The 14,040-nt window shown below is 38.2% G+C and overlaps 1 protein-coding gene across 1 annotated transcript in view; it reads right to left on the bottom strand.

The window, feature by feature from the left end:
* Positions 1–5,627: 5,627 nt before the first annotated feature.
* CNST (consortin, connexin sorting protein) overlaps positions 5,628–14,040 on the bottom strand; it is a 54,757-nt gene continuing 46,344 nt past the window's right edge. The window contains exons 11-12 of the mRNA XM_032184798.1: positions 11,977–12,112; positions 5,628–7,778 (exon numbers count right to left, since the gene is read on the bottom strand). Coding sequence (XP_032040689.1) covers positions 7,573–7,778; positions 11,977–12,112 — 342 coding nt within the window. The 3' untranslated portion in view covers positions 5,628–7,572. The remainder of the gene's footprint in view (positions 7,779–11,976; positions 12,113–14,040) is intronic.

The following is a 14,040-nucleotide window of genomic DNA, read 5'->3' as shown; positions in this document are numbered from 1 at the left end:
TGGTTCTTTCTGATGGAGCTCTCTCTTGAGTCACTTACTGCTAATGGCCATCTATTTTGCCATTGTAGGCAAATTGTGGGCAGCAGTGAATTAGCTCAGGAAGGCAATACCCTATTTATAGAAAAATCTAACAGACATTACATTTTGAATTTTAAAAAAAGGTTTACCATTGCTTAATTCTCCTCTTTGCCTTCAACTAGGGAAGAGCTTTAATAATACAAAAATTGAAAAGAAAAGAAGGTTATTAAAGGCATTTAGAGAGATGCCAAGAACATTTGAAATTATTTCCATCTATCACATTTGCAGACAGTGATGACAACATCCACTTTATGGTCAAACCATTTCCGTGCCACCTCACAAGAACTTCATTTCTGCTGGAGGCAGCATCAGGTGACCACTGCTTCTTTCCCCACTGCTGTTTCTTCAGTAATGATTTTCCCTCTTGGCACAGTGGTAGGTATTGTATGAAGCCTAACAGAACTGAGATTGTGGCTTGATTTTTTTAAAAAATAGATTTCTCAACTGGGCCTGCTCTGCCGAGCATTGTTATGTCCCTGCAGTTACCAGCGCGTGAATAACAAGGGTCAGATAGCAAAAGACAAAAGAACTACAGACAGCTTGAGCCTCATTTCGTGATTACAGCAGTTGAAATTATGTGTTCCCAGGTGGTCTATTGATAGAATTTGTTCTAATACATGTAAACAGCAACCAGCTACCATGGGTATGATGATATCAAGCACTAGAAATACACTAGAACAGCATTTGGATGTATTGCTACATACCAGAAAGGAAATTCATCTCCTGAATCAATTTTATTCCTTACAATCATAACAGAACTTAGGAGAATATAAAAAAAAAAAAAAAATCTTGAAACAGAGTCCTCAAAGCTGTGTGAAGTTGAGGCTAATGTGAACAACAGGGTACTCATCTATCTTCCCTAATCCATGTTGTCCTAGTGGGCCCAGGACCAGGCAAGAGATCAGAAGGCAGGATTTATAAACTCTGATCCTGCGTCGTTTCTGTCTGCTACGTGACCTTGTACAGACCACTTAAATTCCTCCTAGGGAGTCCTGCAAAGAAGCCAGCGATATTTTAACCATTAGTCACTCTCTTCCCTGTCTTCGTTAAATTACAGTGCCTTTTGTTTTGTTTTGTTTCTATAAAATTATAAAATCTGGTTGAAAAAAAAAAAAAAACACACCACTGGTAGATGTCATTATCCAAAATATTTTTCATCTTTTACCAATACATTTTTTGATTCTCTTTCAAAGGTCTTTATTAAGTTTTCTGAAGCCCTTTGCCTATAACATTTGTACATTCTGGAGAAGTTCCTCCCTTATTTACCAACTTGTACTTAAAGATTCAGATCTTTGAATTAGGAATGCCATTAGGAATTCTCAGTGTATAGTTTTTTTTTTTCTTTGTACCTTTTTCAAATCTACCTTTACCTACTACTTGCAGTGGGACATTTTGGAGCAACACTGCTAACTTCTACAATGGTAGATGCTGACATTTTGTCGTACTAAAATTCACAGATCTTAAATGATTCAAACCTTTTGCTCTCTTTTCTCTGCCCTTTCTACAGTGTGCTGAACTCAGCTAGCACAGAAAAGTCATATCAAAATATCCTTGCTAATCCTGTAGCCTCACAGGGCTCTTGTTGCTCAACTTCTAGCACAGACCTGCTTTCACCGCCACTTGCGATGTAACAAAGACTTTCTCATGAAAGCCATGCTGAGGACAGCTGAACAAGTACCAACCAGCTGCTGGGGTGTGCTGCAGGAAATGCTGCAGGAAACACTGCATTGCCTCTGCTTCCATGGATTATCAATAGCAATTGTGAAATCAAGTAGTGTTGCAGCAAAACTGTGAAAAACAGTGACGTTTTCTCATTGCAGTACTAGGCACGTGGCACTTTCTGAAGAAAAACCGAAACATATAGTTCTCACTCTGAAAGCTGTTTTTGATAATGGCTTTAAAGATGATTAGTCTGGAAGCACAATAGTGGGGCTTAACTTCGTTTTCAAGGCTGTACGATGAAATAGGACACAACCATTAACTGCAACGTGACAAAAGTGTTACTGGAAAACTTCCCCAAGAGCCTAGCAAATGAGTCCTACATCGGGGCCTATTTTGGCTCAAAGATGACACTGCCAGGCAGTTTCTTGGCTGAAAGAAAATGCAGAGACCTGACTGACCTACTATCATGTGAAGCTGGATTCAAGCTTGTTTTCAACAAAGTGCAGCTCAACAATTTTAGATTAATGGAGGACTTAGGTCTGATATTAGCTGTGCCTTTGAAACTTTGGGTGTGCTTCAGTACTGCCTTTTTTTCACTTTTAATTTTAGTCTGTTTGTCATTAACAGCAAGCTCAAGATGCCTAAGGGCAGAATCAGACCTTTGGCTGAAATTCCATGTTACAATTCTGTAACAGCTTAGCCATCGCAGAGCTACTCTTTAAAACAAAGCAGGCATCTACTCCCCATCATCACTTCCTTCATGCGATGAACACGATTCTTGTACAATGTTGGGTACAATGAACTCTAGGCTCTTATTAAGCCAGAGAATTACAATGCTATTTAATCCAAAATAATAAAAACCCATAAATAATAAAAAAGAGCTTCAAAGAAGCCATGTATAAAGATCATTATTGAAGCCATGTCTAAAGACATGATCTTTAGAGTTGGAGTTAAATGTCTCTTTAGAGACATGAAATACTTTAAGCTTCCTTAGGTAGCTGTATGAGATGTTATCTCAAGTTCCAATGAAATTACACACAAATCTCTTTTTCTTCTTATCCATTTACATTATTATATTTTTCCTCTTTTTTTTTTTTTTTTTTTTTGGCTGTGAAGAACAGTTACAAAATATAAAACACAAAGATGACAAAACCAGAACAAGATTAACAAAACCAACTCATTTCATCTTAGGATTTCACTAGTTTTTCAGCCAGTCTGAGATCCTGGGTGGCCTCATTTGGTGGCTCTTGGGGGAAGAGCCAAGGCAGGGGGATGCTGCTAGACGCAGCGTTGGCACGCTCCTGTTCAAATTGGAGACATCTGGGTTGGGCTGGGCAGAGTTGAAGTTGATTTGGTTTTGTTCAGTTGAACTCAAAGAGCAGACCGGCCTGTGATCTCTAAGCAAGTGACCCACCCTAGGGTTTCTGAAACTTACCATCCAATACTTTCTTTTGGAGCAACACAGTAAGGAAACATTTCAGTACTTTAAACACAGTTGCCTAGAGAATTCATGCTCTGTGAGGAGGCTGGGTTTTCATTTAGCTATTAAAACAAAGAAAAACCAACTGACCAACCCACGAAACTTACATTACACTAAAAACCAAACCAAACCTCATGCATTTTATCCTCATTTACCCTTCTGGTTTGGGTTTGATCATAAAGTTCTCCTTGGTGATACTGCTGGTGATACTACTTGAACTTCACAGAACATCTCAGTGTTTTCTTAGAAATAACAGTACCCAAAAAGGTTCATATATTTTCTTTGGGACATCTTTTATTTTTATTTTTTTTTTGCTACAGTACTTAAATCACAAGCTTGGGTGATGGTTTCAAACAATTATTTACTCCTTTTGCTAAAAGTAGCTAAAGTTAAATTTGTTACAAATCGTTATTAATCCTTTTAGATGGTCTTGGTTTTACATTATGGTACAAAGTAGGCAAAGATATTTTCCTGGGAGGGTAGCATCCCCTTTGGTTGTTGAGTGGAATAGTGCCCAATCACACAAAAACTTGGACTTCCAACCTACTCTGCTCATTTGATGTTTCAAGCTTGCCCTTTCCTCCCAGAGAACTCTAACAAGAGTTTCCCCTTTGGTTAGGCTACTTCCCACTGTGTGAGACCAGTGCTACGCATTTTCCAAGCATGAGAGCAAAGATACTGGACGAATCTTAAAACACGGGCTGCGTCTAGATTATAAACTTTTCCTGGCGCATCTGGGCTGTGAAAACGCTTCCTTACTGACACTGCTTGAAAACGAGCCTGTGGTACAGCGTGGCTATGCTGCAGCACAGTGCTTTTCTTGGTGTGCTTCAAGGTATTTGGGGTGAGGGTGCTAATTATGTCATTAGAAAGCTCTTTTTGGCAGCTTATGCTGAATGGGCATGGAGAGTCTTGTTGGTTTTGCTCTATCATGAGAACCTCTCTACAGTAACGACACTCACTGAGTGAACTGGAAGGTGGAGTTTCTGGTAGAGTGCGGCAGGTGATTAAATGCCCACAACCTCCATCTTTGAAGGTGAGCTACCACCCTGACATCCCAGTCATCTCTTAAGATGCCAAGTACTGAACCATTCCCTGAATTTTCCTACTGGCTACAAATGTTTTTACACTGGCAAAATGTTTCCCTTACTGCCAAGCAGAACCATACAGACAGTGGCAGGGAAGGCAAGAGAGGAAATGAAAACTTACACACAAAGGGCTTTACAAATGCACAAAGGGAAGAAAAAGCCTTTTCTCCCCTCCTTGCTTCCTACTTCAGGCTTAGCTGCAGCTCAGCACTATTTTACCACAAAACCCTCAGACGAGGATAACTGTTCAAATCAACTTTCAGCTTGGATTTCCCTAAGATCCCAACCCCTCAGGCCGCCCAGGTGGCAGCAATGTCACCAGCAATCGAGAGGGTACAGAACACATGGGAAGGCCAACACAAAGCCAACCCGCACACTCTTTGGTGTTCAAACAAAGCACGTCTTTTGTGTTGGTAGCTGCAAATCTGATAACATAAAACAGACTATGCAAACTGCGTGTACCAGCAGGATTGTCAGGCGAAGGAAGAGTTAGTACTATCCGCTTCTTATAAAGGAATGCCAACAGAAATTAGATCCAGATTCAAGTCCTCAACTGCAACTGAGGAGTGAAGAGCTCAGATGAGGAGCTGGGCAGCCTGTGTGAGTGTGTTTCTTCTGCTCCCTCAAATCCTGAGACTCCTTGCAGGAGCGGTTCCTTGGCATAGGCCAGGAAGGCGGGAGACGTGCTCCACGCTACAGCACCAGTGTAAGATAGCTGAGCTACACAGAACATCTGGGAACTCGTTTTTTTCTCAGGTGTGTGTCATAAAGTGGTGTGCTACCCCTTCATGGTCTTCTTGTAGGCAGTTCTGCTGATGTTAGTGAATCTTTGCACTGGGAATATAACACAAAGCTGCCATACCAGGATTTGGACTGTGGATTTTAAACTGAACTGCTTATTAAAAATTGCTTTGACTTTAAATAGATTTACAGTTTTAAATAAAATAATTATTTTAAAATAGTTCTAATTAAACAAACGTAGAAGATCTTCGATCCTCATATCTCATATATTTTTGAATAAATAGTTCTATATATACCTCTTGATCTTTTTGGTGATGAAGTGCACAAAAACAGATTTTTAAGCTGAAATCAACAGTTGTCTTTTAGGAACAAACTTAACATCCTGAAACACTCAATGCAAAGTTACAGAAATGCAAAATATATTTTAACTACACAATCACTATAAATACATATTTTAACCAAATGCATGCTTTTTAATTACTCTGAGTAAATTACCAAAAAAAAAAGAAGAAAATTAAGTTTTTCTTTAAAATAAAAACTAAATAAATACATAAACCGGAAATTAAAATAATACACTGAACCAGCCAGTAACACTTTAAAATACAAAAGCATCTCTCCCTTTCTCCCTTAGATTAGTCCAGCTTTATAATGCTCTGAGAATAACCAACAAAAAATATGCCAAACTACCATTCATAAGTTTCATTGTGAAAGCAAAAGTTTTCATTAATTTGGGTATTTTAGATCTGCTACTTTAATATAGAGCTGCACATGAGGCTTCCTAAGATATGGATAAACTAAGCCTCAGCAGTGAAAACTGAAAAAGAAATCATACATGCAGTTTATTCTAGGAAAAAAACATGATTTTAACTTTCACTTTAAAAACCCATTAAGTATAACAGTGCGTTAGGATCAATCAAGCTCACTAGAGGGACATCGGCTAGCAAATGGCAGAAAGCATGATTGTTTCATGTTATAACTCTGAGCAATACCGTAAAGATTTCACTTTGTGGTAGTTTACAAAATAATATCCTAAACCTGAAGGAACTGCATCATACAACATTAATAAGCTGGAGATGGGAGTGGAGCGGAGTGAAGCAGACCCCTCAAAACTGCTGTTTCCTGAGGTGTGAAGGACTCCTTTCACACACCACCATCAGCATCATGCTCTGCGCGAGAACAGCTGCCACATTTTGACCATAGCGTGGGCCAAAGGCCTGTGTCACTAATTCTGACCTTTGCCGTCACGTCAGTGTTTCTCTCACATACCACACAGAAAGGGCTGAGCACCAGGTGATAGAAATACCCATTTAAAACAACTCTTTTACTGATTTAAAGCTGGTAAAAAAAGAGAGCAGATTTTACAATATAAGTCTCAGATCTGGAGGGCAAATAGATGCAAATGTGCTTTCTCTGCTGGAATGAGTGCCCTGGACTACCAACATACTGTGGATCTCAAGCAAGCCTCTGAATTTCTTCTTTTGTTGGATCAGTCCCACTGTATGTAAATGCTCACTCAATGAGAGAGGCTGCAGCCACACAGTTCAGTGATCCTGTGTGCTCCTCCGGGCTGCAGGAGAATCAGACATGAGCCCTAATTGCAATAAATATTCACAGACAAAGGCAAGGATCGTTATTCCCCGTTTACGGAGGAGAAACTGAGGCACAAAGTGATTACCGTAAGTCAGCGACATAGCTGGACAGAAAACCCAGTTAGCCCAACACCTACTACCAGGTCCTTTAAAACTGGCCAAAGCCACTCTACCATAACACGAATAATTTACTAAACATCTTGCTCCTGTTTCTGCGTTTAGTGAGACCGATGATTTCTTTTTTATCCTCCTACTTCTGAAACAGCCCACACAATACCGGGAGTAAAGTTCCAGGAAGTTTTGTGAAATCTGCCAGCAGATTTATCCCACTCATGATATTCACCATAAGCTATAATATACAGGGTCAGCCTGCTTTCACCAAATGAGGGCTCTGTGAATGCTGCTGCACTCTTCTCACTCCACCCAAATTATTACATGGCTCACCAGGAGAATTAAAATGGAGAAAAATAGTAAGACGTAGAAGAAAAATAATGTTTTTGTAAAACACAGACTTATTGCATGATAGCTGGAGGCAACACCTTTGCACAAACAGCTGTAAATCAAAGCTGTCCTTTAACTAAGCTTCCAGAGATTGCTTACACAAGGTGTGGCAATGAGAGAGTATATAGAAGACAGTTAATTTTCTTCTTTCTTCTTCACTTGCTCAAGTTATTGAAAAGCTGCTTGTCTAATCTTAAAAGGGTGAAGAGAATGACTTCTTATTCTCCCATACCACGCTGCTACAGCTTAAGATGTGAACATTTTGCCACCTGAATGCTAAACTAGGATTTTTCTCAATTTCTAAGTAAAAGTGTAAGTACATCATCACATACACCTGCAGGTGGCAAGTGTTACCAAGAACTTGAAATCACAGTTTTTGTTTCTACCAGTGATCAATGGTAAGCTCTCAACGTGCTGTCTCTGCTCATTTCAACTAGGAGAAGGCTATCCAGTGTTTTAGTTCTTCCACACGCTGCAATATCTGGGTATAATAGAAATCCATGTTGGTTGCGAAATCTGCACACACCGGGGATTCCATGTCACCAAAGGTGCAGTACAGTGCAGTTCCTCCAATGCTAAGGAAAACAGTTGCTATGCACAGCAGGATCAGCAAAATACAGGAGCCACCAGCTACTTCATCTGGAAATAGAAGAGCAGAAAAGTTGTATAAAGAACCATACAGAGCAATAGGAACATTTGTGAGAAAACCTGAGATTTGTTTTGGAAACCATAAATAATTATACAGTGCCTTTCCTGCAACCTGTCCTTGACAGGATCATTTGTGGAGTCAGTCCGCATGGAAGTACAACAGTCTTAAATATGAGAGTGTCAGAGAACCAAAGCCTTCCTTCATGGAAATATCTGAAATGAGATTAAAGCTTTGAAAATGCAACAATTGTAAACATTCTCCCTTCATTTGTACTGCCACTGACTGTGAGATGGTGAACTGCTCGTGTTTACTCTCACATTTTGACTAAAAGGATAGAGACAAAAACTTCAGGGTAAGCTATCGTCAAGGGTTAGTTACATCTCCATTATTCTGTGGTAACTCTTTGCATGACTGTTTATTCCCATAAAGAGGCTACAGATGTGCTGCTACACCCTCACAACCTCACTTATCCATGCTAAGCTGTTCACAAAAACAACATCTACATTTTCTGTCACACTGAAGAGGCTCTAAGAACATTTCTGAACTCCTTCCACCCTACCTCTGGGAGGAGAAACAGGAAAAATTCAAGGTGTTTTTTTTTTTTTTTTTTTAATCTGATTTAAAGTAATAATAATAAAAAGCAATTTTCCTTATGAATCACTAAGTCCTGGGAAAAAAAATGGAACCAAACAAAAGGAAAATACTGGAATTTCATTTAAAGCATGAATTGTTTCTAAATAATTTCAAGAAAAAGATGCAATAAGCTCCTTTTTGGGCAGTAAATGGATTTTCTTTTCAGCGTGTGGGAAACATCATGAAGCATTAAAATTCTGCTCAGTTTCTCCAGCAGACTGTACTGAAGTATTATGAAACTATGCCAGTATTGCAGAACAGAATTTGGCTTTACTTAAAATGATGGCAAAACAGTAACATATTAAAGGCTCTCACAGTCTGGAACACTTCACAAAAAATTAAAGAAGGGAAAAACGCGAGTTGTGTCTGAAATGACTCAAGAGTGCTAGAGTGCCTCAGCTATTAGGGACCACTTACACCAGATAGCCTTTTCTCACTCCAACTTTTTTAGGGCTGCAAAGAGCATTTGGGTGATCTCAGAGAGCTCTGATTGCAAAATACTTCTGTGGAACTCATCACCACATTAATGATACTAAAAGTTCAGTATCTCGATGCCTTTAAAATTATCTGGCACTTGATCAAGCTAGTCCTTTAGGACTAAAATATCACTAATTTATATGAGTATAGTGAGAATGACAAAAAGGTAGAGACTGGCAGAAAGGTAAGAAAGGGTTACAATGATATAAATTCATGAGATTCCTTGAGGGGCATGTGTGTGTAAGTGTATGTATGTATAAGCATTCATATACATATATATATATATATATATATATGTATATATAGTATAGGCACAGAGGCATGTATTTATAATTATGAAATTTAAAATTATAGCATTTCAGTAATATGCTGTAGGAATTGGCAACAGTGACAGCGCAATATTTACTGAATAACCGAGTTCAGTGAATAGAGGAAAATTCCTGGAGTTAGAGATAACAAATAAAAAAAATAATATTTCAACAACTTAAAAGTTCATTGGTGAACCAGGAATGATAAATATTCATTTCATACAATTTAATCACAGTATGGGCACCAACTGTGTTACACCCAAGAAAAGCAGTCGCATACATTGGCAATGTTTATGGGTCAAATCAGATTGTTTCAGCTACCTGCTCTGACCTTCTGCACAACATGAGTCACATCATGCGAAAAAGTGTTTGGTTCATGAATTAAGCTACAACTTCTGATGTTGACAAACATAACTAATGCAATGAGTATCTGCTTATATATATACGTATATTGCATGTAAATACATGAAAAATACATGTAGCTACAGTTCATCTCGATTTACATATTTGAATTGACAATTGTCCTCAGAGGTTGTTTCAAGTGTTAACTGCATTGCTAAAAACTGAAGTAAAATTACTATGGCACTTACAAACTCTGCTCATGGGCAAGCAGCTCACTAAATAAGTAATGCATTAGTTAAAATCAAAAATGCTAGTCCTTATTCCAAGCAGTTTAGATGCAAGAATTAGACAAGGCAACAGACAGACCCAAAAAAGGGAAGGCAATGAGGCAACGTGGATCACAACACAAAGCATTAACACAGCCCACTAATAAAGCTTCAATTCTTTTTCCTTCTACACATCTTACTCTTGCATGTTAAAAGATTCTGGGGATACCAAAATAACAAGCTCATAAATTCCCACACTATATTAAAGAATATAGTGGGACGTACCTAGCAATCTCCTTCCAGGCAGAAAACGTGATGTTCACTCCAAAAGAGGCAACTAAGCAACTAATGGACTCACTTTATATATTATTTTAAGATTCTAACTGCTTGCTTGGTTGATTTCTGCTAAGCAATGTTACCTGATTTTTTTTTTTCCTTTCTGTATTTTTTCTCTACATAGTAATACCTACAAGACAATATCACTGGATAACTTTTTAGTAGTAATTCATACCAGTTTAATTCTGCAGTTAGTGTTATTTTTCCCTCTCCTTCCCCCAGTTCTCAATACGCTTTCACTTAGCTAATCATTAAGAGGACATGCTGAGCATTACAACACTCAGAGAGGAGAATTAATAAATGTTAATTTGGAGGAACAATAGAAACCAAAGGCATATGAAAACCATTATTTCTTGAGTCCCCACATGCTTAATTTTTAGACTCTTCTCTAGGTCTATTTGTTCCATTTTACTTCACAAAAAGCAGACAATGTTGTGTGTGTGAAATGAAACATCTTTCCATTACATCCAATGGCCAGTTTTCAACTTCTGGAGAACATCAGGCCTAAGAGGGATCTTTTCTACACTTGTTCCCAACCGTCCTATCAAGCAAATCTGAACATACCAGAGAAGGAACCTCCCATTATTGATCAAGCGTCTGCACTCCATTTAAGTTTAGCAGAACTGAAAGGCCTAAGAAAGGCTTCTACCAACCAAAGAAACTGCTTTCACCTCAAACACAACTTACACTGATTTAGGATGTTTGGAAATTCTGCAGTACCAATATTCACCCTCAGTACCCCAAAACAGCTTTCAGTCTCTCTCCTCCAGGGCATACCTAACTACTCTTAGTTTCAGAGTGGGAGGTATACTAGGAACAGTCAGCACTGGCTGGTGAAAACTGAGTCAAACTTCCTCTCCTGAAATCTGTAGTTACAGCAAGAAGAGCCAAGTCTGTCTACCTGTGCCACTAGCAATAACTATTACCCAACAATCTCCAAGGGGAGAAAAAATGTTTAATTGCTGCTTCATTACTATACATTCATTAGGGCTTCTTTTGTTGGTTTAAGTGATCTTGGCAAATAAAAGTTGTATCTAGTCTCAAAGGACAAAATAATGAGATGTAATTCCTTCAAAGTACAAAAAGTGAGTTTTTGGGCTATGTTAAAAAACAAAAACAAACAAACAAACAAACAAAAACAAACCAAAAAAACCCCACAGACATTCACTTGACTGTTCTGTTTAAAGACAGAATTTCTGCAGAAACCGGTATTTCAAGGCTTCTGGAGTAACAACAATAAATTATGCTAAAGAAAAGGATACCAACATAACATATTGTATTTCTTGTGAGGCTATTTAGCCCATCAAAAAGACAAGGCATTTTGCCAAATTCTAGCAAGTTTAGCTAGCAATTTCATACAGATGTTTAATTATAAAGCAGGATTAAAATCTAATGCTCTTCAATCCCATGGTCTAATAGAAAAGGCTGGGAAGCTATCTGTGGACAAAACACAGAAGACCTATTCCTTTTGTGTTCCTCTTTATCTACATGGATTAGGTTCAGGGAGAAAACCTACACCTACCGCCCCTAAGCACTAAGCATTCCTGAAAGGACATTACATGTCCCTCACAAATCATTCAGCTAGAAGAAAAAGCTGTGACTTAATTCCAAATGAGTTTAAAACAGAAACGTATCTGTTGTATCCTTCCTTCTTCTGTATTCTTGATAACCAAACCTGCTATAAAATAAGCTTTGATCAAGCACCTTCAACTTTTACTTGACTAAGTTTTAAAAAGCCAAAGTACTATATAAAACGAACATCCACTTTGCTCTCGTGAACAAAAAGATCATCACATGCATGCCATGAATTAACAGCGTTAAAATACCTTGATCAAAAGTGTCGTCCATTTCTTGGAATCGGACTCTTCTCTTTGTTTGCCTTTGCTGGACTTGAGCAATTGCTTTTCCTTCCCTGTCATCTCTTTTCTTCAGTATGGACACTAATCCTTCTGCTGGGGCAATCTATCAGGAAAGATTATCAAAATCATTTGAAAGTGATTGGTACAACGTGAGAAATCCAAGCATGAAATCTATGTAACAAAAGCTTTAAGGAGTAAGTGAGACAAAGAGATAAATGGTTTCCACACCACATTTCTTAAACATTACAGCACTTGTGAAAAACCCTTATTGAATGCATTTGTTTCTTAATATGCAGGATAGCTTCAGCATCGTTCTGCTGTGTAGTAGCTGAGTAAGATGACAATTCGTGTCTTTAATCGCAATCAAAGTTAACATGCATTGTTTGGATCGTACTGAGTATTCATTGCATCAGCTCCTTTCTAAACTCGTATTAGTAAATCACATGGGTTGGGGCTGTAGTGAGAAGGCTTCCAGTCAAAAACACTATCGTCAAGGACAATAAGAGGTCAATGACATTGCTGCTGCCTCTCCAAAGACATAATCCTGCAGAGACTATAAAAATACTCACTGCGAGATTAATTTTTCAGTGTTGTGATTGGTTGCCTAGGGGAGACGACAAGCCAGAGTGGGGACAAAAAAAAAGAGAAAACACCAGGGGAAAAAGAAGTCTTCTTGCTTCTGGATAGATGAGAGCTCCGCACTGTAATAAGCTCTCAGGATAAAGTAGGAGTTCAAAAACCATTCCTACAAGTTGATCACCCAAACAACTTGCACAGTGATACGTTCAACAAGTCACTTTTCTTTCCTTTCCTTTCCTTTCCTGTATCATTTGACTTAGCTGCAATATATTTTGAATACTTTTCTTCCTACAAAGCCATGTTAGGATGTTAGACTACCCAGCACTTTGTAATTTCCTAGTGACTACAGAAAATAAAGAAGGAGAAATATGAGAAGCAGAATGCATAATGGAGATGTGAGAATGCTGTCATGAAATGGTGCTGAGCCAAATGGATGGGCACTAATCAGCATAGGTGTTTGACTATTGAAACAGGTCGCAACAGTTTCAATCTTCCCCAGCAATATTTTCATCAGTTAAAAACCACAAAACACACACCTTTGTAAAATTATCTCCATCAAGAAAATATTTTTTCTTAATTACATATCAGAAAATGTTTTTGCTTGTTATGGCAAATTTACCATGCACATAGATCCTACCATTTAAAAGCATCAACCAGTTTTCTGAAGTCACAGAAAAGAGGAGAGAAAACACTTGGAGTTGAAAGAGTAAAGTAGGGGACAGCATTAATACAAACAAAGGTACCCAGAACAGGTGCAGCACTTTACACATTACATTCAGCTATACCATTTACCTTCAATTTCTGCCAACCATGGATGCAATTACACAAAAGAAAAGATCTTCAATGAAGTGGTACTTGGGTGAGAAGGATGCAGGAACATTGTACATCTTAGTTTATACACATTGAAAGTGGATGTGACTGTATTTGTAGGATACATTACTTGGATGTATTATATCAAAAAAAAACAAACTAGAATTGCCAGAGCAGCAGTATATATGTGAAACTAGATAGGAAGAGTCACCTGATTAAACCCTGCACCTGGCTTTCAGGATCATATGCCAAATGTGATAACCCACTGGCAGAATGTGCTTTAGAAAACTCACAGGGTTCAAGAACATGCTGATATTTCACAGGTGTAACAATCTACGTGCTAACGGTAACGTTCAGTGAAACTACGTGTAAGACTCACTGCTTGTGGGCTTTTAAATTCTCTTCTCTTTAAAGCAGCTGGCATTTTTCTTTCATTACTTTAACAAGAACTTTAGCTGCTTGAAGTTGTTATAAATATAACAGCTTAAGCAATGAAGAAAATCTATGGATGATACTAAGGTTTGATACAAATATTACCTAAGTATTACCTAAGAAAAACAGATACATACAAATCCTGTTCCTTAGCTCTGTAGTCACCATGCTCTTTTTTTTTTTTTTTGTTTAAATCTTGAGATCATCTTT

The sequence above is a fragment of the Aythya fuligula genome, chromosome 3 (genome assembly GCF_009819795.1).
Source record: "Aythya fuligula isolate bAytFul2 chromosome 3, bAytFul2.pri, whole genome shotgun sequence".
In the NCBI taxonomy this organism is placed as follows: domain Eukaryota; kingdom Metazoa; phylum Chordata; class Aves; order Anseriformes; family Anatidae; genus Aythya; species Aythya fuligula.
This window is presented reverse-complemented; position numbering and strand designations above follow the sequence as displayed.